This window comes from Hemicordylus capensis, chromosome 4 (assembly GCF_027244095.1).
Source record: "Hemicordylus capensis ecotype Gifberg chromosome 4, rHemCap1.1.pri, whole genome shotgun sequence".
In the NCBI taxonomy this organism is placed as follows: domain Eukaryota; kingdom Metazoa; phylum Chordata; class Lepidosauria; order Squamata; family Cordylidae; genus Hemicordylus; species Hemicordylus capensis.
In genome coordinates, this window is record NC_069660.1 from 88,932,868 (window position 1) to 88,960,226 (window position 27,359).

The window sequence follows — 27,359 nt, forward strand, 5'->3', positions numbered from 1 at the left end:
ACTATACTACCATTCTAAAAATGGCTCAGGGCGGTTTACACAGAGAAATAACAAATAAATAAGATGGCTCCCTGTCCCCAAAGGGCTCACATTCTAAAAAGAAACCTAAGATAGACACCAGCAACAGTCACTGGAGGTACTATGCTGGGGGTGGATAGGGCCAGTCACTCTCCCCCTGCTAAATAAAGAGAATCACCACATTAAAAGGTGCCTCTTTGCCAAGTCAGCAGGGATCTGAGGGATACCTCAGATACACAAGTTTATCTCCTTTGAAGCTTTGGACATCCGTTGAAGCATTTGCTTTGGGGCTTTTCAATATATATATTTACAAATATTTTAAACAAACCCCCAGGTTCATTTTAAAAATCCTCTGGTATAGTTGCCATCAGTCTCCTATAAGACAAAACTAACTTCTATTTAGGACCAGGGTAAGCTCAAAATATAGCCAAACTGCTTTACAACCTCTTTAAAGAGCATGTAGCCAGAGCAGGCATGTAGGGAGACAGAACGGAGCACGTTTCCAGCCAGATCAAGTTTGAAACAATCAAAAACTAGTTAATTTTAAGTAGATATAAAAAGTAGGTCAGTTCACAGGCAAACAAAGCAAAATGGTTAAAATGCACAAGCGAGATACTGTTCTTCCTGTCTGGTGTTAGAGACAAGAGGCTCTTAGGTTTTAAGTTGCAGTTCAGAAAACAAAACCTTGCATTGTGGTGAAGTCTGCACGCTCCCAGGAGCCATGCAGCCTGGTCTCAGCTAACAAAGCTAAATTAACACCAAAGAACATGTTTGAAACAGGAACCTCAAGGGTCCGTCCCCTCACCTAACAAGGTTAACTATCCCCTCTTGGAGATAGGCAAAACAATCAAAAGCTTAATGCAGCAGGTTTCAAAACTACAGGAGCAATATTCCTGACAGAGACAATAAATCCACAAAGGAACAGCAAGAGGCCCAGGCCAAAATTGGCTTTTGGAATTGAGGGAAGTTTGGCTATGAAACTGGAATGCATTTTTAAGCCAAAGCCCCATTCCATCACATCCTCCCCCTACCCTACCCCACCCCACCCTGACCTGTTCCAGTGGGGAAAGTATTCTGCTGGACGCTTCCAAAAATGGAACAATATCCAAAAGGTCAGGGTGGCTTAAACATCACCAGTGAGTACTGGGGAATACTAGATTCTAACTCATCAAGTAGACTACATAGCCTATGGTGCACACTAGGAATAGCACAACAAAGTACAAAACATACACAGGATCAGAATAAACATAGTCCCCAAACACTTCCCATAAAATGAACATGCAAAAAACATAGCAAAGCGTTTTGAGCAATCTAGCATGACAGATATAAGCATTTCCCTTATTCCTACAAGGTTATGTCAAGATGCCTCCAAATCCCAGATGCAGGGCACTTTCCAGGCTAGACCCTACAACGGTCTTCCACACTTCCTGCGTCATGACACCTCAGTCCCTATGCGGTCAGCAGGGTACCATCACATTTCCAATGCCTTGTTTCAAATTTAATTGCCGCAATATAGAGCTAGTATGTCATTTATCCAGCATGAAAAAGTTGCTGGTTTTTTGGGTTGTTGTTTGCTGCGAAGCTGCTCCCCCTGCTGTTTACATTTCGAATGTGATTTGCCCGAATGGAGGCATTTTGCTGCTGATGAGCAGCTAGTCTGGAAAGCACCCAGGAGAGCTCAGCTCTTGCCTGTAGGGCTTCTCAGAGGCATCTGGTGGGCCACTGTGTGAAACAGAATGCTGGACTGGATCCTACACATAGGAAACATAGGACCTTTTCCCAGCCACACAAACATAAGGATTCTCAGTTTCTCTCACCTCTTTGCAATTAGGAAGCAAATGAAAATCTCTCACTCTCCCTCGTCCCCAACCCTACAAAAGAATACAGTACCCAGGATGGAATGCCCCCCATCCCCCAAATACCTAACAAACAGGGTAGCTGCTGGCTGGGAATCAGACTTTGATTTCCAAGGTCAGCAGGCCAGCCCCAAACCCAAAGTGTGTGTTTGTTATTGTTTTCTAAAGAAGGTAAAATAATTATTTACCTCATGTTCTCCTGTACTGTAGCTGTGCCTTGCTAGAGCAGGGAAATTACAAAAACTTCTGGAACAAATTTATTTATGTATTAATTAATTAACTAATTCATTCATTCATAAATACACTTATGTTCAAGTTGTTTTGCAACCCAGGTCTGAGTGAGAACTGAGACATGAGTGAGAACTGTGACGCATGTGTTGTGTTTTTATATTTTTTCCCTTTAGGGTAAATCTGGCCAACATGTGAACACAGCAACTCCATTCCAGAGGAGAGGTGTGTTAAAGGGCTTTAAAAGCCTCTTGTGAAAAACCTCCTGGAATCAAACTTTACTGAATTGGTTCAGAATTCTGAGAAAACAAACATAGGCTCACCCTGCATGGTTGAGTCTCCTTTGCTAATCTGCAGCAAGGGGCCCATTTTAATAATTAGTGTTTCTAGTGTCTTCTCATTTGCTCAATTTTGTACATCTGTTTTTTGTATCTTTTGAATGAGGACAGAAATGTGAGAATAAAAGTCCCCTGCTAATTGGGCAAAGAGGTACCTTTTTCTCTTTGTAAACCGCCCTGAGCCATTTTTGGAAGGGCGGTATAGAAATTGAATTATTATTATTATTATTATTATTATTATTATTATTATTATTATTATTATTATTATTAAAAAATTTCTCAGCGGGGGAGCCCATTTAAGAATCTTGTCTCAGGGCCCACTCCAACCTAGTTACACCCCTGCTGGGGGGGGTTGAACCCTGCCAGCCCCACGAAGTTTACTCCCCTGCCGCTAATGCCAAGCCATTACAATCTCCAGGATTGCTTTCAATAGTCTTCACAGTCCAGAGATGGAAGCTAATTCTTGGAGACTCCGGAAAGATCCTGGAGAGGTGACAACCCTGCCTGTGCCCCTGGGACTATTGCTTTGACATACTGTAAAACTGGCATTGTGTTCAGTTGATGCCATTGTTTGTGAAAATGCTGTTTGCAGCAGCACAAAGGATCCTTCACAGCAACAAGCTACTGGTGTCTAAACAGTAGTCAAACATCTCCTGTTTCGAGGACAGGAAATAGGCTAAGCACCAACTTCCCGCCTGTGGCTCTGGAAGTATCTTTGTGGAAGCTAGAAGCCTACCATTTGGATATTTATTCAAGAAAATAAATATTATTTTTTCAGGCGCTGGTGGCTTTGAGGGATATACCACTGTGTAAAATGTGTGTGTTTAATGCAGCTCCCTCCACTTGGGTGTTATTTTCCTTCACAATCAGGCAATTGAATTTAAGAAAACTCTGGTTCCCTTGAGCAAACAATAACCATTGCTAATGCTACTAATGGCTTTGCTCTGGGACCTGCCACTTCAGCACAGCACAGTGACAGGTTGAATGCTCTGTTACCTCGTGAATTTCCTCGCCATATTTGTCTCAGGAGTCAGGAATCTTGTGGGGCAAAGAGGAACCTTCTTTCCAGCCTTGGAACTGGGAGGCTGAAGTTGGGAAGTTGTTCTTCTGGATACATTAAAGGTCTGTTGTGTTGGCAGAACTTTACTGCAGAGCAGAGGATGCAGTTTAAACTATTATTATTATTATTATTATTATTATTATTAATTCAGTTTCTATACCACCCTTCCAAAATGGCTCAGGACAGTTTACACAGAGAAATAATAAATAAATAAGTTGGATCCCTGTCCCCAAAGGGCTCACAATCTAAAAAGAAACATAGGATAGATCCCAGCAACAGTCACTGGAGGTACGGTGTGCTACTGGGGGTGGACAGGGCCAGTTACTTTCCCCCTGCTAAGTAAAGAGAATCACCATGTTAAAAGGTGCCTCTTTGCCAAGTTAGCAGGGGTTCTCTGCTACCATTGAGCTTCTCTTCTGTTATTTATGTAGAATAGACAGCAGAAGAGAGCCGTTAGTAGCTTGAATAAGATTACTGGCCAATGTAGATTTTACATTCAAATTACAAAGTGATTTAAATCACATTGGTGAAAATGTCCTTGCAGTAATCTCTTCCTTTGTACCCTTCCAGATCGTAAGTTCCAATAGAAAACAAACTCCTTAGGGTGGCAGGGGGTGCAAGCACCCCAACATGCAAGCAGAGTAACCGGAGGCTGTGAAAACCCTGTAGCTATGTAGTAGTTGGAAGATAAAGCATGTTCTGAAACACTTCAGGATGTGACATGAAGCTGACTGTAACATCACCCCTGCTCTTTTGAAGATGCTAAGCTAGGGTTCTGTCCAGATCTGTGGCTGAAAGCCCACCCACTGCTGTAGGATGCTAATGAATATGTATTGAGTAGATAGGGAAAACCGGCATTCAAAGGGGAAGGGTATGACAGCAGCAATCGCAAGTATGTAAAAAGGTACAAATCTGGAATGTAATATACTTGCATAGTGATAAGACAGTGATGTAAGCTAAGCTAATTTCAGATGCCTCAAATGAAACAAAGTTATCTATACTCTTTGTTAAATATAAATCTGACATCTAACCACATGCTATTTATACGGTTTGGATGTTTATTAATTATTATATAAACAGTTCATATTTTGTTCATTGTGGGCAGATGAGGAAAAACTACCAAGGGCCAACGGAGACACAGCATCAAGTTTATCACGCTCTTTTAAAGTTGTAAAACTGAACCCACATTCTTCCATGTTTAGTGATGCCTTGTACAACTGAACCTGTGTTCTTCCATGCTTAGTGAAGAACTTCTGAAAGTAACCTTTAAATTAAGAAGAATTCTCTAACCAAAAATAGCAAGCAAAGCAGACAAAATTACTAGGAACAGTTACAAAATTCTGATTATGTAGAACTAGTGAACTGCACATCAGTAGATGAACTTGTCCTCTTTGGTAGAGTGTCAGTTATGGCCACAAATGAAAGCAAAGTAATGCTTGATCTAAAGTAAATATGTGCATAAGTATGTAATCATATTGCGCATAGTATGTCTGTGGGAAGGAGAGCTTTAGAAAAGGACACCATCCCAGTATACTGCCTCCTATATTGGATTAACAACAGTCTTCATTGTTAATATCTGAAATATGGGTAGATAGTGATAATAAATGAAGGCAAATGTTTAACTCATCTAGGTAAATGGCTATCACCTTTGCCCAATGTAAGTTGTTGTTCACACTCAATTCATAGATTGGGATCCAAGGAATAGTGCTACTAGTTCTGCATACAGGACTGTCTGGAGGCAGGGTGAGGGGGGCAGTCCTCTAGGGCCCCATGGATATGAGATGGGGAGCCAGCATGGTGTAGTGGTTAGAGTGGACCGGGGAGACCCGAGTTCAAATCCCCATTCAGCCATGATACTTGCTGGGTGACTTCGGGCCAGTCACTTCTCTCTCCGACTAACCTACTTCACAGGGTTGTTGTGAGGAGAAACTTAAGTATGTAGTCTGCTGCTCTGGGCTCCCTGGAGGAAGAGCGGGATATAAAATGTAAAAAAAATTTTAAAAAAAATAAAATTATATCACAGCAATAGAGACCTCTGGCAGGGTCAGAACAATATGGATTCATCGGGTTGTGGGGGCTGCAAAAGCTAGAGAGAGTCCTGTACATAGAAATAGCCCTGCTGGATCAGGCCTATCTATTCCAGCACCTTGTTTCCCATAGTGACCCAGCAGATGCCTCTGAGAAGTCCATAGGCAAGAGGGGAGGGCATGCCCTCTCTCCCGCTGTTGTTCCCCTGCAACTGGCACTTGGAGGCATCTTGCCTATGAGATGACTAATAGGACTTTGGCCTAGTGTTTCTCAGCCAGCAGCCCTGAATGCTGCATGGCAAACTGCTTTTGTTACGAATATGAATGGAATTTCAGAACAGACGTGTGATGTGTTATGGGGTCTGCTGCACAGAAAAGATAAAACCAATCCTACTACAGATGTCCAACCCCTTGGGCATGTCTAAAGTAGCACTTGGGATCATAACAGCCTTCTAGCTGAAACAGAGAACACTGGATAGAGAAGGAACTATACACATGCTCTGAGACCATGAGGCTGTTCCCACACGCAGCAAAGATTGGGCTAAGGCAGCCAAGCCTGAACTTTGCTGTGCATGTGAACCATTGGGAGCTATGTGGTTCCCACTGGCAGCACAGCAGAAAACCATCTCTGGGGCCTGCCTCCAAATGAGGTTAAGGGAGAATGTGCTCTTAGCCCCATTTTGTTGATCATCTGCCAGACACCCAGGGCTGGGGGACTGCAGGGCTCCCAGCTGGGGATAGAGATCCAGATCCCCATAATGCACCGCACACTCTCACGTTGCATTATGGGATTTCCAGGGGTGGGTGGGGCAACTGACCCTCTGCCGTGGCCGGGGAGAGCCGGAGTCCATGTGGGCATGTGATCCACACACTCAGCATGGACAGGGCAATCGTTGATGGGGGAGGGATTTTACAGCCTCCCTCCCTATACACCCCAGGGGTGGAGTGGAGGGGGGGGTGCACAAGGATGGAGCTGGTACTTCTTGGCTTCTCTGGCTGTTGGGGTGGGCATAGCCATGGGGGCTGCCATGGAGAGCACCTGCACTTCTGAATTTGCAACTACATCACTGGCATGCCCCAAACCCTTTCTCGTGGACCATGAGAAAGGGCTCCATGGTTTGAATGGAGCTGTTTTATTTTTCTCTTTAGAAGCAACTTCTTTTAACTTCTGGAACTTTGTGTGTGAGCTCAGCATTATCAGGCTCATATATTAGGACAAAAATGAAGAGATTTTGGCTCGCATCTGAGAAAACTGAAATCCCACCTCTGCCACAGACTTGCTATGTGACCCTGTTTCCTCAGCTTCAGTTTGCCATTCATAAAATGGGATCTGCTTCAAACCGTTCTTGTGAAGGCAAAACACAATCAACACTGTCATGAAGGGTGAATGTAACAGCCTTCAGCTTATGATTAATTGTACTATTGTTACTCTTTATTCAGTGGTGAATCTTATTGTTTGAAGGATGCTTCACAAAATGCTTATTTGGACAATTGTGGGTAGCATCTTGTCAAGAAGAAGAAGAAGAAGAAGAAGAAGAAGAAGAAGAAGAAGAAGAAGAAGAAGAAGAAGAAGAAGAAGAAGAAGAAGAAGAAGAAGATTTCCCACTCAAGCTCAGCTGTGAAATCTCTGGCATAATCACTATGTTCTCCAAATGTCTCCCCACCCCTCTCCTTTCCCCCCCTTTTTTGTAATTGCGTGTCAGACCAAGTGCACTCCAAATGTAAGCACTGTTGGCTACAAGGAGAGTGCAACGAGATAATCCATGTTTTCATCATTCATAGGCCACTCTTTTCACAGGCCATGGGCCGTACTTTATTAGGTTGAGCAGCTCTAGGTCTGCAAGAAAGACCCAGGCCTTTCTCATCGGTATGAGAACAGCCCAATGAATGGTTTCCAAGTGTTTACTCAGCATTTGTCTCGTGGCTCATCAGAGGAATGGGGAGGGGGGTGCCGACAGATCTTTTGTCCGACTGAACTCCCTGATGTGTTATGACAATGTTCCATGAATATGCAGAATGGCAGAAGGGATTAGGACCAGTACAATTCCCCCCAGGCCCTCTCTCTCTCTTTTTTTTCCCCTGGGATGTTCGGAGCTTTAAGGATGACCTGTTCACAGTTAGGCCACTAAACACCAGATTTTCCTGCAGATAGGGGTGTAAAATCCCACACTTGTCCAAAGTTGTTAACATCTGACTTTAAGGTCAGCCAGTCTTATTCACTGTCCAATCTCTATAATTTTTCAGCTGGCTGGGAGAGCCAAACTGAAGGCATTGTTTTTTAGGAGACATGGAAATATTGGTGCATAATTAATGGCTGAGTCAGTCAATGACACATGAAGTCCAAGGCAAAGATGGTAAGACTGACTTACTCTGAGTGGATAATATTAATCTTGCCTTCCATGGTCACAGATCTGCATGTTCCTTCCTGTTGCCAGGTATATACGTATCTCCTCTTAGTTTTCAAATCCTACAGTCTAGAAGCAGAAGGAAACACAATAAGAGGTCATTCACATGACCAGGCAGGCAGGGAGGGGCAGTGAGCGGGGGGGGGAAGGCAGGTGGAACTCACTTTCCCCCCAGACAATTTCTGTAATGTGGCTAGGAGAGCGGACCACACTCCCAGACAATCCATGCTGCATGCCACAGCATAGAGCTCTGGAGGCCAGGATGATGCTTCCTGGCCTCCAGACAGGGGCGTAGCAAGGTTGGAGTGGGCCCAGAGACAAGATTTTAAAATGCCCTCCCCCCTCACTGAAGCTCAGCTCATGAAGTAAAGAAATCTTAAATGAGGCTGAAAGTGGTAACAAAAGTGGTAACAAAAAACATAGTAAAGATGTATGTGTGCGCGTGCGTGCGCCACAATAGAACATCTTCCTAAATTATTTTTTTTTAAGTTTTGTAAATTGTGGAAGATGCAAGTCATTTAATGGTACTAGAGAAAGACATGCTGTTCTGGTAGCTCCAGGTCTTAACACTCACATCAATTTCGGAGGATGAATACAACTGAAGGAAGCCCAGGCGGGTGCGCGGCTGGGGGAGTCAGTCATGTGACTTGCCTCTGGGGGGGCCAATACAGTGGGCCCCCAGACAACTGTCTCCTCTTGCCCTATTATAGTTATACCCCTGCCTCCAGATATTCCACAATGCACTGTGCAACATGAGCAATACATCGGGAGATTCACCCAGGAGTCTAGAGCGCCTGTCTCTGTGTCCGCTGGGGCCGAACATAGCCCCAGCAGCAGACACACTGTCCCGGAGACTCACTTGAGCCCTTAATCCTGGCTAAGAGCCAGATTTAGAAATGAGCCTAGGTGGTGCTGCCCCACTGGGATCAGGACCATTCCTGGCAGTTCTCACGCACAGCCTAACCCAGGCTGGAGAATAGCCTCCATATCTGTATGACTAGAACCTGTCCATCTAACAAAGGATTTGTTGACTTATTATGATAATATTATATTTTATTTAGAATCTATATTATTATTACTCCAAGACAGGCCATGAGTGGCAACATGGTAGGAAGGAGGCGATTGGCTGTTCTCCAAGACGGGCCATGTGTGGCGACATGGTGGGAAGGAGGCGATTGGCTGAGTTTGCAAGCAGAAGCACCTGATTGGGCAGTGGGGATTCCATATGCAGAGTATGCAAGCAGAAGCACCTGATTGGGCAGTGGGGATTCCATATGCAGATAGGGAGAAGGAGCCTGTGAGAGCAGAAGCACCATGGTGATTGGGCAGTGGGGATCCCCTATGCAGATAAGGAGGAGGGGCCTGTGATGGTTAAGGTCAGTTGGAATGCAGCTGTTACTGGTCGGAAGATGTTCTGGAAATAAAAGGATAGCAGGCAGGGGTCTGCAAAAAGTCAGGTCGTGGGGGAGGAAAGAGCCCCTTCAGGAGAAGGAGGATGCCGTTGTGTAAATGAACAAAATCTGTTAACTCAGGGAGGGAGGGAGAAAAAACATGAAGGGAGGGGGAAGAAAGAGTGGGGAAGAGCGAGTGGAGGAGAGAGAGAGAGAGAAAGAAGGGAGGGGGAGGAGAGACAGAAGGAAGGGCAAGGGACAGGCCTGAGCAATAGAAGGGTCCAGGCAACCACTGCTGCTGTTTGGGGCTACTGAGGCCATTGTAAGAGGGAGGCAGGCAGGCAAGGGATGGGCCTGGGCCTGTCAGCGGCCTGAGGGGAATGAGTGGTCATGGTGGTGGCAGCAGCGAGGAATGGCCCAGTCAACCACTGCTGCTGCTCCTGAAGGGAGGAGCAGGAGCGGGGCTCAGGTGAGGGTGGGGAGGTCTCTGGGGATAGGGGGCTGCAGTTTGGCCAATAGGCAGCAGCAATGCTGCAGCCATGACCAAGAAGGGTGAGGGGGGTGGAAGCAATGGGATGGAGAAGGAGCAGGAGTGCAGACCAGGTGAGGGTGGGGCGATCTCAGAGGTGAGGGGAGCAATCAAGTAATAACACGCAGATGCTCTAGAGCATGCAAGAGTTCCAGCATTGAAGCGGAGAGAAATAATGGCAGCGGTCAGGATGCAGAGGTGGAGGGCCGGCAGGTGAAGCCCCTCCATCCAGAAGAGGTGGGTGGATGGCGGGCGAAGCCCCAGCGGCCAGGAAGAGGAGGCGGTGGCGGGGAGAAATGATGGCGGAGGTGAGGAGGTGGGCATATGGTGGGCAAAGCCCTATCAGCCGGGAGGAGAAGCTGGGAGGCGGTGGTGGGATGGCCTGGCCCTGGCCCGCCCAATGGGGAGAGCTGTGGGGGGGAGCAAGCGAGCGAGTGGCGGGGGGAGAGCGAGCGAGCAGCAGGGGAGAGCGAGCGCGTGAGCTGCAGGGGGAGAGCAAACAAACTGCGGGGGGAGAGTGAGTGAGCGAGTGGCAGGGGGAGAGCGAGCGGCGGGGGGAGAGCAGGAGAGCGAGCGGCGGGGGAGAGAGAGAGAGCTGCAGGGGGGGAGCAAGCTGTGGGGGATGTCACAGGCTCATTACACAACTGCACAGATGCTCTGTGTGGAGTCAGCTAGTAATATATTAAGGGCCATATTACCCCTGCTAACTTGGCAAAGAGGCACCTTTTAATGTGGTGATTCTCTTTTATTTAGCGGGGGAGAGTAATTGGCCCTATCCACCCCCAGCACAGTACCTCCAGTGACTGTTTCTGCTGTCTATCTTATGTTTCTTTCTAGAATTTGAGTCTTTTGGAGATAGGGGACCTTCGTATTTATGCATTATTTATTTTTCTGTGTAAATCACTATGAGAACTTTGGTTGAAGAGTGGTATATAAATATTCATAGTAGTAGTATAATAAGGTCAGGCTTTCTGGCCCTTAAGGATGTACAGAAAAACTTGAAAATGTGGGCAATACAAGGCTTGCCATCGATATTTTGGCATTCTAGGTAAAATATGCAAAGCCAGTCCTGCAGTCTACATCCTTCTGAATCCAGATACTCCATATCACCAATCTCCATGGATTTGCAGACCCTAAAAGGACCTCCTCTCTCTTTCCTGAAACGTTTACAATTCATAACTTGGCCACTCTGTGCGAATATCTACAATGTTCCCTCCTCCCTGAATAAGCCTTAGCCCATAGGGAGGGAGGGAGGGAGGCAGGCTGGCTCAATCCAATGGCTCAGTCCTCTGAACTACATACCAAATTATTCTTATTTAATGGTTGAGCTGTGCTAACAAATAACATTAGGTATTTTGACTAGACCTGATATTCACAACCTATGGCATTACACCATCATAGGAAGTTGCCATATACTGAGTCAGACCATAGGTCCATCTAGCTCAGCATTGTCTACACAGACTGGCAGAGGTTTCTCCAAGGTTGCACTCAGGAATCTCTCTCAGCCCTATCTTGGAGATGCTGCCAGGGAGGGAACTTGGGAACTTCTGCTCTTCCCAGAGTGGCTCCATCCCCTAAGGGATGCTCTGCTCTTGCTCTGCTCACACATCAAGTCTCCCATTCATATGCAACCCAGGTGGGCCCTGCTTAGCTAAGGGGGCAAGTCATTCTTGCTCCCACAAGACCAGCTCTCCTCTTCCATCCTCACAAGCCTTCCGAGAACCTTGTGCTGGTACAGCAGGCTGGGTCAATATTACTGTGACAACAGCAGTCAGCAGGAAATCAGCTGTCAGCAACTGGTTCTATTGGGATTTTAACTAACAAGTTCAGTTGCAGAGCAGGACAGGATTGCTCTCCTTACCCTGTAGCTGCAGGATTCCTCTGTAGCAATGTTGGCACAAGTTACTCTGTGTGTTATTACAATACATGCATCAGCCTTTAAGGTATCACAATACTCTGTTTTTTCTGTGAGCCATTCCATTTATGTGAATAGGATTATAGATACGGAGAAGAGATGTGAAAGTAAATGATATCATAACTCCTCACTCTCATATACTGAAATATGTGAAAGATCTTGTCAATAATTCTCAAATCCCAGTTAGCTTTGACTATTTACCAGCAGAAATTGCCATTGAGTGAGTCGGTCAGTATTACAGTCTTTGACCAATAACACAACCTCTAAAACAATATAAAATTTTAAACGTAGCCATATTAATAACATAACTGTACAGTGGATCTAACCATTAGTGAGCAGAGTAGAATGAACTCATGTTACAGAACAGAATTTTGCAACTGGGTGTGTGATAGACAAATTTGCTTCTATTAGCAATTATTTGATATAGAATTTGTCCAGTCGACCTGGCAGATTATGTAAAAGAGGGTCGATTAACCTTTGCCTAAGATCTATATAAAAGACACACCGCAGGAGCACATGTGCATCTGACTCAATTTCACCAGAGTTACAGGGGCAATATCTCTGCTCGGTTGGAATTCTACTATATTTATCAGCCAAAAGTTACGAAGGGAGGACATTCATACAGGCCCTGGAAAAGGCCCATCTATGTTTAGGGAAAGTAATCTGGAGGAATAGATAATCCACTGGGTGAATTCGCATCCCACCAATGAGCAGGTGGAATGACCAAGATGTCATGGAATGACCAAGATGACCAACAGGTCTTTCTGAAACTCAGTATCCCAGATCCTTCGTTTAATAAGTTCTTTGGCCCTGACCAAACCCACAGAGAGGATTGCCTCAGGTGAAAGACCATAGAGACAGAATGCCTAAGAAGCCAGCATTCTGTTTAAAGAGGGAAGGAGCTGTGAGGGAACCAATATTCCAACCCGAAAGGGATGGAACTGTAAATACTGTTAAGATTAGGAGAGGTTATCCTGAGGGAAGCTTTCCTTCACGACAACAGAAGACAAAGAAGTACAAAGAAGAAAATAAGGAAGGAACATGGTGGACAGAGAGGAAAATATATTTCACCTCAGGGGCATAGCAAAGTTGGAGTGGACCCTGGGACAAAAAGTGAAGGTGGGTCCATCTCCCCGCACCCACTTCTTCTTCAGAGAGGTACAAGGCAGAGAGCAAACAGCAAACTGCCACCATCCAGGACCTCCCCCTCCAGGGACCTAAGGACATTTGTCCCCCACCCTACTTATTCAATTGTAGCTTTGTCCTATTTCAACTTGTAATGAAAAGTAATATTTATATAAAGTTTGAGCCTGGAACACCCAAAACTGCAAGGGTTTATGGGCAGGCTACTTGTATATACATAGCAGAGTATTTCAGGAGCTAATTCACTCCCATTACAGCAGAAGCTAACAGGGTCTCAGGGGCAACAGCTTGTAAATGATAAGCATGGAGACTGATTGAAGGTTAAACTAATCTACTTTATTTAGAAGTACATGATGACAGGAGAAACCTAAACCCTCACTGCTAGCTACAGTACATGGTGGTCAGAGAGAGACCTATAGAAGCATAATGGGGAGAAGGAGAAGGAGAAAGAGTCACTCCCACGTAGTTCCTGAGTACTTTGTATTCACTGAAGGGCCATAGAGGCAGAGATAAACAGGAAAGAGGAGGTGACCCTAACTGACTATCTCTACTCCCAATGCCCCTACTGGTCATTAGGGTTATCGGTGCAAAAGGTCAATGCCATCTGGAACTGCATCGTCTCCAACACAACTATTATGAAGCTGCCTTATACTGAGTCAGACCATTGGTCCCTCTAGCCCAGTATTGCCTCCTCTGACTGTTAACAGCTCTCCAGAGCCTCAGGCAGAGGTCTTTCCCATCATCTGCTACCTGATCCTTGAACTGGAGGTGCCAAGGACTGAACTCTCTGCATGCAAAGCATGTGCTCAGCTACTGAGCAATGATCTATTCTATCCGATTATCAGTTGACATGTTCTACTGCAGGATAATATTTCCCCATGAAATAGAATGTGTTACCTGAAAAGTCACAGTAGGGTAATATCATAGGAACATAGGAAGCTGCCAGATACTGCATCAGACCATTGGTCTATCTAGCTCAGTATTGTCTTCACAGACTGGCAGCGGCTTCTCCAAGGTTGCAGGCAGGAATCTCTCTCAGGCCTATCTTGGAGAAGCCAGGGAGGGAACTTGAAACCTTCTGCTCTTCCCAGAGCGGCTCCATCCCCTGAGGGGAATATCTTATAGTGCTCACATGTGGTCTCCCATTCAAATGCAACCAGGGTGGACCCTGCTTAGCTAAGGGGACAAGTCATGCTTGCTACCACAAGACCAGCTCTCCCCTCCTTATTAAGAAAAACGAAAATGTCACAGTGCACTAAACAATTATTTGAGTTCTCCATAACTTTTCTACAGGCTAGATGTTAAGCAAAACAACATTTGGAATGTTACCGTGGGAGGAAAGAATAAGCTGAGCAGGATGTTGGTATGAAGTCGAAGCTCCAAAATCTGTGATTTGCAGTAGTCCTTAAATGTTGTGCAGGGGGCTGTTAGGCATATTTAAGTAGATTAGGCTACCTCCCTCCCCCCAGAGTTGTCCCATTTTCAGGTGAGAGGAGATAATCCTCCTCCTGTTTTAAGGCCCTTCTCCTGGATAGCTAAATTTGATACTTGACAACCATACTTGCACTTGTGTGATTAGGATCTGGCAGTTCAAAACTTAGAGAATTTCATTTGCAAACATGTCAATTAAGCATAGAGGACAATTGAAGAGAGGAGGAAAATAAATCCATCTGCCATCTGTTAAAGAAATGCAACATTTAGCCATTCTTGTCAATAAAAATTGTGGTTTTTTGTTTTGTTTTGGTGAAAACATTACCAGTTTTCAAAAACCAAGAGCTGAAAATTTGCTCTGTTCCAAACTAGCTCCAAGTTCATCTACTTCTTATTAGCCTACTTTCCAGCAGGCTTATGAGATCACCTAGCATTCTCTGTGTGTGTGTGTGTTCGTGTGTCCATCTGTGTGTCCCCCCACTATCAACTTTGCAACACCTGGACAAATATGAACCAAATTGGGTACAGTTGTAGGGACACATAGGGACACCTCAATAGTGTAGTTTGTGATGATGTGCGCCAGCTACTTTCGGCCAGGGAGTAGACGGGGCGGCAGGGAAGTATGCTGCCGCCCCGTGGGACTTTGCAAATACTGAGTGCTGGGGGGGGGGGAGTGGGGGGAGAGGTGAGTGCATCCCCCCGCCCTTAAAGTGTGACCCCCCCCAGCCTTCAAACCACCCCCGCCTGGTTCTGTGCACATTTCTAGGCAATATAGGCAACTGCCTTTGGTGGCAAATCTTGGGGAGCAGCATCTTGGGATGGAGGGGAACTTTAAAAAAAAAAACCTTTAAAAATGCCACGGTGTAGTGGCAGAGGCTCTGCCCAGTAAGATTGCTCAACATGTCAGCCACAATAGTTAGTGAAATTCTCAGTTAATAAGATTCCTTGGAGGTAGGAAAACAATGGAAAGAACAAAAAAAACCCACTGTCTTAATTGGTATAAATTTGCTTTATATTAAACTAGACATATTTTCTTATTCGTATCTATAAAATTATTGTTGCTTTAATTTGTTGATTTAATTCAGCTTAATAGGATAAAAATAAAGATTGGAATGGTAGCTCTGTTTGGAATATGACTATATAGAAAATATAGATTAATTAGTTAGAAATAAATATATTTGAATGTTAGAGAATTATATCTTTATTTTATTTATGCTTAATTGTGTTACATATGTACATGATATATACATAATAGGACTTAATAATTTACTGAATTGTCTGTATTTATGCGTATTTGTATTTTATTCTCGTTTTTTCTATGTTAATAAATATATTTGGGGGGGGAAATGGTGAGAATGGTAGTCCTTCATTAAATATGATGTAATAAAATAATCAAAGACTACAAAACTGAGAGGACCTATTTATTTGTTACATTTTTATTCTACCTTTCTGTGAAGCTGCTCAGGGAGATATACATAGTTACCCCCTTTTATCTTTATAACAGTCCTGTGAGGTAGGTTCAGCTGAGAAAGTGGAGAGAAATACCTAAGGACTTCATAGCTGAATAGGGAATTGACCCTGGGTCTCCCAAGTTTAAATTTAACACTCTAGCCTCTACAGTACAAGGATTATCAATCGCCTCATGAAAGGTTCAACAACCCCTTCTAACTGGGTAAGGGGAATCTTTTAAAGTGGTTCTCTTATATTTAGCAGCAGATGAACAACTGTTCCAATTGTGGGATCAAGTTCAACATCAAAATTTGATGTCAAAGTTGAAGAATTTGTCAGATCTTGAAGGTTTGTGAAATGTAATCTGATTTCTAAAGAGCAGCATCTTATTTAAATATAAATATTAATTTGAATATTTGAAGATGAACTGTACAGGCTAATAAGATTTTATTGTTATGAAAACATGTTTTTTGTTTTAAATCAGTGGAATTGGGAATGGCTGGCCACTGTCAATGCTTGTCTCCCTTTGTTGTGATGTTGAGCTCCCCAAAATGGGGAGATAAATACTTGAAAATTGGGAGGTTGGACACTTCTGTTGTTCCTTTTCAGGAAATCCTAGTTGCCAATTGCCGTGTTATGAAGCAGTAACTGAATCTGGAGACATTCCATCTCCCCTCCAGTACTACATCCATTCATTGTTTTAAATTATCCATCCATCTGTTACAAGGCAAAGCAGGTCTAAGTCTTCTCTTCGGGATATTGTTTAGTGCAGATGAATTTTCCCATGCAGCTCTTGTTTGTCCACAATTGGAAACAGAGCATTAGAGACACCTAGCCAGATAGGTGGGCTCTGAGATGTTCGTTTCTAAACCATTGAGCAATTTCAGCAAGAGCCTCCATATAGTAGCTGCAGGCATTCTGCATTTAAGGTTCGAGACAGGGAAGGAAATGCATCCTGACATACAGATTTGCAAAGCCTTGGGGGCAGGAAGAGCCCATCTTGTTACAAATGAACTACATCGCTACTGTCAAGAAAATTAGACAGAGACATGAGACAAATGGGAACAAGACTACAATGGAGAATATTTTAATTAGCAGCTGAACTGCTCAGAAATTTGAGAGCTGGTATCAGTAAGCCAGGTTGATGTACAAGGGCACTAGTGGGTCCAATATAAATGGAGGTGGTGACCCTGGACAGAGGTCTGAGTTGAACTCCCTGGTCAATCATGGTCTCACTGGATGACAATAGAATCTGCTGCTGCTGCTGCTGCTGCTACTTATATATCTTTCAATGGCTCCCTGACCCCAAAGGGCTAACAGTCTAAAAAGAAACACAAGGTAGACACCAGCAACAGCCATTGGAAGGACGCTGTGCTGGGGTTGGATAGGGACAGTTACTCTCCTACGGTTAAATATAAGGGAGAATCACCACTTTAAAAGGTGTCTCTTTGCTCATTTAGCAGGGGTAGCAGAGGAGCTCTTACCCCTGGATTTCCAGGCCGAAGTCCAGGTCCTCCACACACCCTGGGGGGCCCCAAATCCTCTTTAGAGACAGTGGGGAGTGGAGAAAGAAACATGTGGGATAGGAATACATTAAGTGACATGTTGAAATGTTTTTGTTAATGCATATTTGTATAAATATACCTGTTTTATATTCTTACATTCTTGTGAGTTCAGTTGCTGCTTGTGCCCTCAAGAACCCATATGTTTAAAATACTGCATGTGTCATGGGGTGTGTGTGTGGGGGGGGGGGATGATGCTTAACTTGCAGTGGAGGGGGACCTCCAGCAGTGGGGCGGGGGGGGGGGGGCTCCAAAGGCCTTTAGGTCCAGGCTCCAAAATTACCTAGGTGCACCTCTGAGGGTTAGTCTCAGTTCCTGATCTGTAAAACAGTAATAAAAGTGATCTGTCTCACAGAGTTGCTGTTCTAATGACAAATAAGATTTACAGAGGGGGCTTCCAAATCTTTGGTGCAGTGGTACACCATTAGCAGTAAGCTCTCCTGTTCACAGCTTGCACAAAGACTCCTTGAGTAAGCACAACTTTCCTTTCAGTCAGAGGAGGAGTTTTTGCTGACAGCATACTGCTCAGGCGTAGAGGGAGGCCAGCAGCCACCTGGGTTCAGCCCACCGCCATGGCCCCCCTAGCCCTGCCCCATTCATCCGTGTCTGACACAGGGAGAGGTTAGCCACACCCCCTGCATCTGATGTCAGACATGGGGGTGTGGTTTAGCTCTCAAATGGGGCCACGCAGGCCTGTTTGGGACCTAAACCATGCCCCCGCGTCTGACATCAGACACAGGGGACGTGTTGGGGCATGAGGCATGGCCCCTGAGAGGCAGCAGCCCGGGTTCTTTGATCCTGTTCGCTCAATGGTGGCCCCGCCCCTGATACTGCTGCACCAAAGGTCTGAGATAGAATGTTGGGATAGAAAGGGACTCCACAGGCATTGCAGTTAGGCTCATAGACCTCTGAATCAGGATTCTTACCATATGAGTAAGGTGCTGAATGTGAAGAAAGTTCTGCAAATGCATATAAGGTTATGGGAAGAAGGAGATATCCATGTACAGAAAATGCTTCTGTGCATGGACTGAGGCAATTATATGCCAAGGACAGGATTTTACCATGATAAGAAGTTGCTCCTAAAATATCTGTCTGTTGGTAACTATTTGATAATAGCATCGTAGATTTGGAACCCTTTTCTTCCTAGAAACATTGGAAGCTGCCTTATTCGGAGTCAGACCATTGGTCCATCTAGCTTGGTACTGTCTACACTGACTGGCAGCAGCTCTAGAAGGATTGAGGCTGGAGTCTCTCCCAGTTCTGGGAGAGAAGAGTGAACGAGCAGGGCTTCTTTAAACAATGGAGGGCCTTTATAATAATCAATTCAGGCTATAGGACCATAATATACTATGACTGTATTGTCTGACATTTTGCTGTAAAGTTCATTCACTTACATGAACAAAAATGAACACAAAGTTCATTTTTGTAAAGTTCATTCATTTTACAGTTTGGTGGATGGGAGATTGAAAGAGGGAGCGGGAAATATTTTTGTGGGGAGCAACTGCTACCCTTTGTTATCCCTTGAAATCATTCCTGTCAAAATCATTGGGGTGAACAGGAAGGAGGTAAATGGCAGATTTGATGTCACACTTGCTCATCTCCATCCTGCTGCTGTAACTGAGAATATCTTGATGGTGCTATCAAATGAAGTGTAACAGATGGAGCAAAGGTGGGCTATAATGGCATGGTTTACTGACTCACTCTTCTCAGATATGACAGTTGGTGGATCAATCTGAACTTCCCTGGAAAGCTTTAAGGGGGAAACATGCAGAGAGGAGATGGACAGGGAGTCAAAAGGGTTCGCCACCCTTCTTTCCACAGAGTCCTTGCCCTTGCATTTGTATCACTGCCTCAGTTCCCGAAGTGGAATTCAGGTCCTTGAACAGTTCTTCAAAGTCTTTCAGAACCCCTTGCACAGAGAGGCAACCTCCTCCCATCCTGGACAATTATCCTGGAGGTGTGCAGCTCCACCAGCTGAATTGGACCGAGGACTTTTTACCAGAGAGTTGCCAACTTGATTCCCTTTGTTCTTCCCCTGCTCTGCACAGGGAGGAGAGCTGGTCTTGTGGTAGAGCATGAATTGTCCCCTTTGCTAAGCAGGGGTTGGCCCTGGTTAACATGTGGATGTGAGCACTGTAACATGTGTGAGCACTGAAAGATATTCACCTTACGGGATGGGGCCATAGCTCAGTGGAAGAGCACCTGCCTGCTTGTATGCAGAAAGTCCCAGGTTCACTTCCTGGCACATGCAACCAGTTTGACTGGTTCAGTTCTAATTCGGACCAAATTTGAACCAAGCCAACCTGGTCCGCTCCGGCCACAGAACTGAGCCAAACTACTTTGGTAATCCAGCAAGGATTCCCTTTTACAAGTATACCCTCCAAACTGATTTGGACTGGTTCTTTTAGAACTGGGGCTGGCCAGGTTCACAGTGGTTCAGTTCAAACTCAGACTGGCTGAACCAGATTGGTTCAGTTTGAACCACAGTTTGAATCCAACCAGTTTGCACATCCCTTCTCCCTGGGATCTCCAGGTAGGGCTGGGAGACTCCTGTCTGACTGTGCAGAGCTGCTGCTAGTCAGTGTAGACCAGGGATTCTCAGCTGTTGGGTCCCCAGATGTTATTGGACTTCAACTCTCATAATCCCCAACCAAAGGCCACTGGGGCTGGGGATTATGGGAGTTGAAGTACAATAGCATCTGGAGACCCAACCTCGAGAATCTCTGGTGTCAACAATACTGAGTAACTGAGCTAGATGGACAAATGGTCTGGTTCGGTGTAAAGCAGCTTCCTATGAACCTCGTCCTAGACTCTGGCCCCTGGGTAAGGGCTGAACGGTGAACTGGCGTGGCCCCGAGCAGTGGTATACTGAAGGGCAGGTATAAATATTTTAAATAATAGATAGATAACGGGTGGTCAGCTCCATAAAGGGAGCAGATGGGACTGTATATAACACTGTCGAAGGAACTATATTGCAGAGGAGGCGGGTGAGCTTTTCCGAAGCAAAAAGCTCCCATTCATTCCAGGGGTGTGTGACATTGTGCGGATCTCCTCTAGGTAGATGCCCCCAGGTAGAATCCGTGCAGCGCAAGTCTACGATTTTTATTTTTATTTTAAAGGAAGTCCCATTTACATTCTCAGTAAGTGGATTTAGGATTGCGATCATCGCATACTTACTTGCAAGTACAGCTCATTGAAATAAACGGAACTTGGCTTCGTGTAAACAAGGTTAAGTTGGCTGGGCTGCAAAACATCGTGAAGCAGCCGATCCGAAATGAATTACGTGGCGGCGGGTGTCAGTGCCACTGAATGAACGATGTACTTGCAAGCAAATTTAACACGCGAGCATGTCAACCAGTGATGTAGTTGCGAATTCAAAAGTACAGCTCCCATGGCCATGCCCACACCCCAACAGCCAGAGAAGCCGAGAAGTTCCGGCGCTCCGTCCCTGCGCATCACCCCTCCAGTACCCCCTGCCCTGATTTCAACAGCTCGACTATTACATTCTTCTTCGTAACTAGATTGTATGCGAACACTCTGAGGCAGATCCACCCAGCCGTTTTTGTTCCGCCACCTCCCTTTAAATCCAGTCTTTCTGAAGTGATTCTTGATTGTGGAATCAAGATTCCACACAAACCGAAAAGCAGCCCAAGCGGAGAAGAGACCACTGTAGAGCTCCGTGGCCTTAAAAATAATAATAATAACCCCACCACCACCACCACCCTGATCAAATGAGCAGGAGAGACGCAAACGCAAACATTCGCACAATACCATGGGGAACAAAAGGAAGAAGGGGTGGGGGTGCCTGCCTTGCGGAGTATTACCCGAGCTGTCTTCACGAGGAAACCAAGAGGTTCCGTGTGCGAAAGAACTCCAAGGAATAGGGCGATCAATGAACTACACACGGAAACTGTACCCCGATACAATAAGACCAATTAAAATCGCAGCATTTCGCCTCCTGTTCTTTTACAGATATAAACACACACGCCTTATTCGGACATTATGTTGGACCTGCGTTCACCATAAAGTGAATGACTATACCTGTGAATAGATCTGTACCTGTGTTGAACCTATGAGATAACCTGATAGAGCTACACACACATTATATTCCAATTTCTCTTTGGAATAGCTGTTTTCTTTGGTCCGTGCTCGGTTGTTTTGTGTAAGAAATGTTTACCGTCATCAAAATTATCTCCTTTCCTCCCCCATTTAATGCAATAGTTTCTGATTTGTGATTCCCGCCCCGCTCCCCGACAACCAGTTCTCCAAACAAAATACTATTGAATTCCGTGAAATTTGTTGCACATAAATGGACATTATTAACCGGGAAGTTGTCCTACGCAAACCTCATTGACAATAACGGAATCAGCGCCAAGGCTATTATTTCGGGTCTTATGCAACTCTCATTCTTCGTTAGGAGACAGACGTGCACATAGCATCTCCCGTTGCATAGTGTAAATCTGTCCCTGCAAATCTCAAATCACGTCGGTTAACGACCATAAAGTATCCTTCATTGAGATTAAATTATCTTGAAGTCCGGAGAAACTAGAATCTATAACCAAGTGAATGTGCTTAGGAGCCAGGTGCCATTCTGGGGTTGCTTTAATACTTTTCTATCGGCATTCGCTGTATGGCTGCTCTGAGCCGCCAGGTGTGAGGCAGAAGTAAAGAATGCCGGCCACAAACCACTTACTGCCAAGGGGCTTCCTCGGTAGTTGCACGGCAATCCTGCATATATTTACTTGGAGTAAGCCCCACTGAACACAGTGGGATAAGTATTTACTGCCGAGTAAATGTGTAGAGGATCCGGCTGCACCCTTGAAAGGTTCCTTGTTCATGACTTGGATTGGAAAACGAGGACTCTGCTTTGTCTCCTAAGTGGCGCAGACGGGACGGGAAAAGGGAGCGTAGCCTGGATATAAAATGCCACCAGCAGCAGGTAGTGCAAAGTGTTTCCTTCTGACATCGCTGTGTATTTGTACATGTGAGCTGTGGGGGCTGGGGGTAGCTCAGGTGGGTGGGCAGTAGCTGAGCCGCTGGGGGGGGGGTGTATGTGTGTGCGCGCACACCAGGGTGGCGCCAGGCCTTGAACTATATAAGGCAAGTTGCCGGTCCAATACCTGGTCCCCGAGGGAGCTGCCCTATCTCAGCCGCCTCTCCCTTTCCGGGGCTTTCCTCGTATATGAATCTGGCCGGCTTTTCCTTTTTCTCGGGTATGTGCACCATGACAGCCGACTCCCTCCACTCGCCCAGCCAGGGGGCTAGCCCGGGTTCCCCCAACTTGCACAGAGGCTCCCCGTCGAGCTGCAAAGTGGAGCCGCTGTTGATCAAATCGGAGCCCAGAGGAAGCCCGGCGGAGAGAGCAGGGGAGCAGTCTTCCGAGGACCCGTTGCCTTGCTCGGGCGCAGGTGGAGGAGGAGCCGGTGGAGGCGGCGGGGGCCGTCGGAGGAAGCGGCCGGTGCAGCGCGGCAAGCCGCCGTATTCTTACATCGCACTGATCGCCATGGCCATCGCCAACGCGCCCGAGCGAAGACTCACGCTGGGCGGTATCTACAAGTTCATCACGGAGCGTTTCCCCTTCTATCGGGAGAACCCCAAGAAGTGGCAGAACTCCATCCGCCACAATCTGACGCTCAACGACTGCTTCGTCAAGATCCCTCGCGAGCCGGGCCACCCGGGCAAAGGCAACTACTGGACCCTGGACCCCGCCGCCGAGGACATGTTCGACAACGGCAGCTTCCTGCGCCGCAGAAAGCGCTTCAAGCGCACCGACCTCACCACCTATCCAGGCTACGTGCACAGCGCCAGCGCCTTCACGCCCAATCCGGGCCCCGTTGCCCGGCCGGGCCCTTGCAACGGCTCCGGAGGCGCAGGCTACCCGGGCAGCAGCGGCCCGATCTACTCGCCGGGCGGCTCCTATAGCGCGCAACTGCCTGGCCTTCCCCAGTACCCGGGGGCGCCCGCTGCCCTGCCGCCGCGGATGTTCAGTATCGACAGCCTCATTAGCTCCCAGCAGCAGCAGCAAGTGGCCGCTCTGCAGGCCTCCCCGGTGGGACCAGAGCTGGGGCATCATCCCATGGGCCTGAATGGGGCTGGCGACCTGGGCAGCTGCCCTGTGGGCAACCCGGAGGCTTGTTTCCAGAGCCAGCCAGTCAGCCCCGGCTTGCTGGGCCGGCAGCCCCCAGCCTTGGCCTACCCGTACTCGGCTTCCCCACCAGGCCACCTAGCGGTGCCGCAAGGCGCCTACTCCCCTCCTAACGCGCAACTCTACGCCGCCCCCAACAGGCTGACTCTGCAGCCCGGCCGCCCGGCCTCTTCCTGCGCTGACCACGCGGAGCAACTCTTAGGCCTTGCAGCCTCCCAGCTCAACGGTCTTGGGCAGTTTGGAGCCGCCACCAATAACTCTTACATGAGGCAGCCCAACTTCCCTTCAGGCCTGGAGAGATACTTGTGAAATGGGTTTGGAAGCCTGCCTTGGTGGTGGCGCAACTGGAACCCAGGCCAAGTGTGCGACACACACATCTCTCTTGGAACATATTTTTTAGCATAGAGTCAGGTGGGAGGGGAAGCCCCTGCCTAGTACTTGAACGGTGCTCTTTTGACAATATTGTACGCGTCGCATCCCACCCCCACCCCCACCCCATAGGTTTGCATTAGATCCTAGAGGATTGTGTTATGTGATCATAGTTGCCTCCTTTTAGTGGGTGGAGGCAGGTTTCTGCCTGTAACGTTTCCTGAGAGAGTCAGGCACAGGTTTGTTTGGTCATAGAGAATGAGGGAGACAGAGCAGAGAATGAACCATGTATTCAACTGGGCTGGCCCAGGGATTTGTTTAAAAATTGTGAGCTTTCGTTTTCCAGATGGTAGATCATGCCATTTCCAGGGTACAAAACCAATTTCTTGCAAGCACAGTCCAGTCTTATGAGACAGGCTGCTGAGGTGTGCTGACCGTGGCATGCTTTGGATGAATTATTAGATTCAGCCTCTTGCAGCCAGAGCCAGGAGGAGGTGGAAGAGAAGGAAACTGCCTGGTGTCTGGGTGCAGTTTAGCCCCTCTGTAGCTAAGGCCAGCAGCCCTTTTTGTAGGGAAGAGATGGGAAGTAGTTGCCCCCAAAAGTGCTATTTTGAATAGAGAAAAGTGCTGTTTGGAGTATCTTCCATGTGGCTTATGCTGTGATTCCACCCTTCATAGACTTCTCTGCAGGAAGATCAACTTGAGTGCTATCTGGCTTGCAGGGATTAAGTATGGGACTCTAGAAAAAGCCTTGTGTCGACATATTCCAATTTGGCATTAAAAATGTCAGGCTGGGAGTGTGGGGAAACTCCTATGTGGATTCTCCCTGCCTTCTCAGGCAGTCTGTTTTTGTTTACATGCTGCAAGCTTGTGGAGATGAATGAAAGTACCAAAGAGGTTAGGCAGACACCCCTCTCTTTCTTTAAAAGTCATTCACTTTACCTATGCAGCATCTTTTCAGCTGTAAGTGTCTATCAACCACGGAAGTTTAGTGTGACTTATTAACTTACACATTTAGTATACCAAGGAACTCAAGGTGGCATACTACATGAGGGCTAACCAATTAATCCTCACAGCAGTCCTATATGGTAGGCTAAGCTGAGAAAGAGTGACTGGCCAAAGATACCTAGTGAGCTGAATGGCTTGTGGCCAAACGATGATTTGAATCCAGATCAAATTCAATGCTTTATCATCAAAACCACAATGTCTTTAAGACACCCAGAAAGTCAGTGATAATACCCAGTTATGGAATCACTGTTCCCCCTAACTACAGCTCCCAGCATCCCCAGCTGCAATGGCCTTTGCTGGGGATTATGGGAGTTGTAGTCAACAACATCTGGGAATCCCTGTTAGAGGGAACACTGTATGAAATGTTCTGTTCTATTCTGTTCTGCTCCAGGCACTGTGGTTGACAAACAGTCTCCTAATTTTTCGAGGCTGGCAGGGGTTCCCAACCTGTGGTATGCCAGGTGTTGGAGAACTATAACTTGCATCATCCGCAGCCACAATAAATTGTAGTTCAGCAACATCTGGACTACCACAGGTTGGAAACCGCCATTTTACACAAGTGGTTGGACCAATAACATATTATTTTTACTTAGTGTGCATTTTCCGATATGCAGCATTGCCTAGGCAGTATATAATCATTTCATTTGTATTATATGTACCACACACATTTTTGGATCATGTTTTATAAATGACAACAGTGCATTGCATTGCATATAGTAATAAGTTAAATAATATGTAAGTAATGCACTGGTATTGTGTTGCTCTAAACACATATTATACAGTGTTGCTGACTGGATTACTGTATTATGTAACACAGCATAATGTATCATGTTGTATATGAACTGTACAGTGCATATAGTGCATATTGCATATATCGTGTTAGTATAGCTTGTAGTGCACATTGCATGAGCACAGTAGTGCCTTCTGAATAATGCAGAGTAGCACATTGCATAATAAAATGCATGTAGATAACTTGTGGACTGATAAATTTATAGCCAAATAAATATTTTGGCCCACTCCTAGTTAAACCAAAGTACTTAAGATTTAAGGCTATTTAGATTGTGTTTCTTAGATAAACTTGAAAGGCAGAAGTTGATTGACTCCACTGATTTCATTGAGTCATTATTTCACAGAGACCTGAGGTCACAACCGATATTGTTTTAAATCCATATTAACTGTACTATGGCTTAGTGATGCTTACAAAATTAGTAGCACCTGGAATTTCAATATTAATAAAAGTAAAGCCTAGTTCTCTCTGAGATAGTAAAGCTATGTCTGAGCCGTAGCACTTCAGATTGTGGGGATGGGAGTGTATGTCACATAACTGAATGCTCCTCTATAAACAAAAAAACCCTGCACATAGAAAACTAGAGTTTAAGTAGAAGGCTAGGCTAGAACTATTCTAACAAATCCCTAGTTTTCTAAAGGGGGATTTCCCCTATGGATTTCAGATTGCTACCTGCAATCTGATCGGTACAATCCAGACTGAAGTTTACTAGCTCAGTGAGAACTAGTTTTTTTTGGTATTATATTAAATAATACACTGTTTACTGGTAGGAAGATTTTTAAACTGTTTTTTAAACTTTGAAAAACTATATATTCCATTTCAATATGTGTTATTGTGCTGGTTCTCTTATGAAATGTTGAATACAGTGTACTATTTGAACAGATGCATTAGTAAAAATATCAAGAAAAATCTTTAAGTAATTCACTTGTTTGTATTGTTTTAGGGGTATGAGCCGGAAAAGGTTAAACACTTGAGTCTCATTTATTTCAGTGGAAAAGTAAGCACATGCTTAAGTGTATCCTGTTGAAATCTGTGAGACCTAAAAGTGCTTAACTTTGTTTGGATCATGTCCCAGGTTTTTTGTACTATTGAGTGTGTTCCAATGTCAGATAAGTGGATGTTTTACTAAAGTTCCAGTTATTTATATAGAAATACTTGTAATTTGACTTTTTAAAAAATCTTCATTTTGAAATAACATATCTAAATGCAGCTTTGTACCACAGCATATCATTGGACACACAATTCTGAAATTTCTAAGACTGTACAGTATTTGGAAAATCCAGCGATGTTAATTAAACCAGTTATTGTGGTTTAGAGTCTATGAAACAGTCCTTTCCTGTTATATTACTCTCGTAGTGTTGTTTAAATATTGTAATTTAGCAAAGCTATTGAGGTGAATTGAAGCGTGAACCACTACACATTTATTTGAAAGCAAGTTCACAATGTTCAGCAGGATAGTCTCCAGTAAGTGTGCAATTGCCGCTTTAGTTCTAATCATGCTTATTTGAGAATAAGTCCCACTGAATTTGATGGAACCAACTTCCAAGGACACATGCACAGGGATAGGACTGGTAAGATTTATTTTACTAATCCAGTTTTAAAACAACAACAAATTACATGGCTTATCTTTAACCCTGCTTTGTGACTAATACCGCAGTTAAATAGTGAAATAATTTGGGCAAAAACTGTAAATAAATA

At 45.4% G+C, this 27,359-nt stretch overlaps 1 protein-coding gene across 1 annotated transcript; it reads left to right on the forward strand.

Moving 5' to 3' along the window:
- The first annotated feature begins 22,497 nt into the window (after window positions 1-22,497).
- Window positions 22,498-23,959, forward strand: FOXE3 (forkhead box E3). The gene has a single exon (XM_053248929.1). The coding sequence runs from the start codon at window positions 22,535-22,537 to the stop codon at window positions 23,804-23,806; it is 1,272 nt and encodes a 423-aa protein (XP_053104904.1). The 5' UTR covers window positions 22,498-22,534; the 3' UTR covers window positions 23,807-23,959.
- The last annotated feature ends 3,400 nt before the right edge of the window (window positions 23,960-27,359 follow it).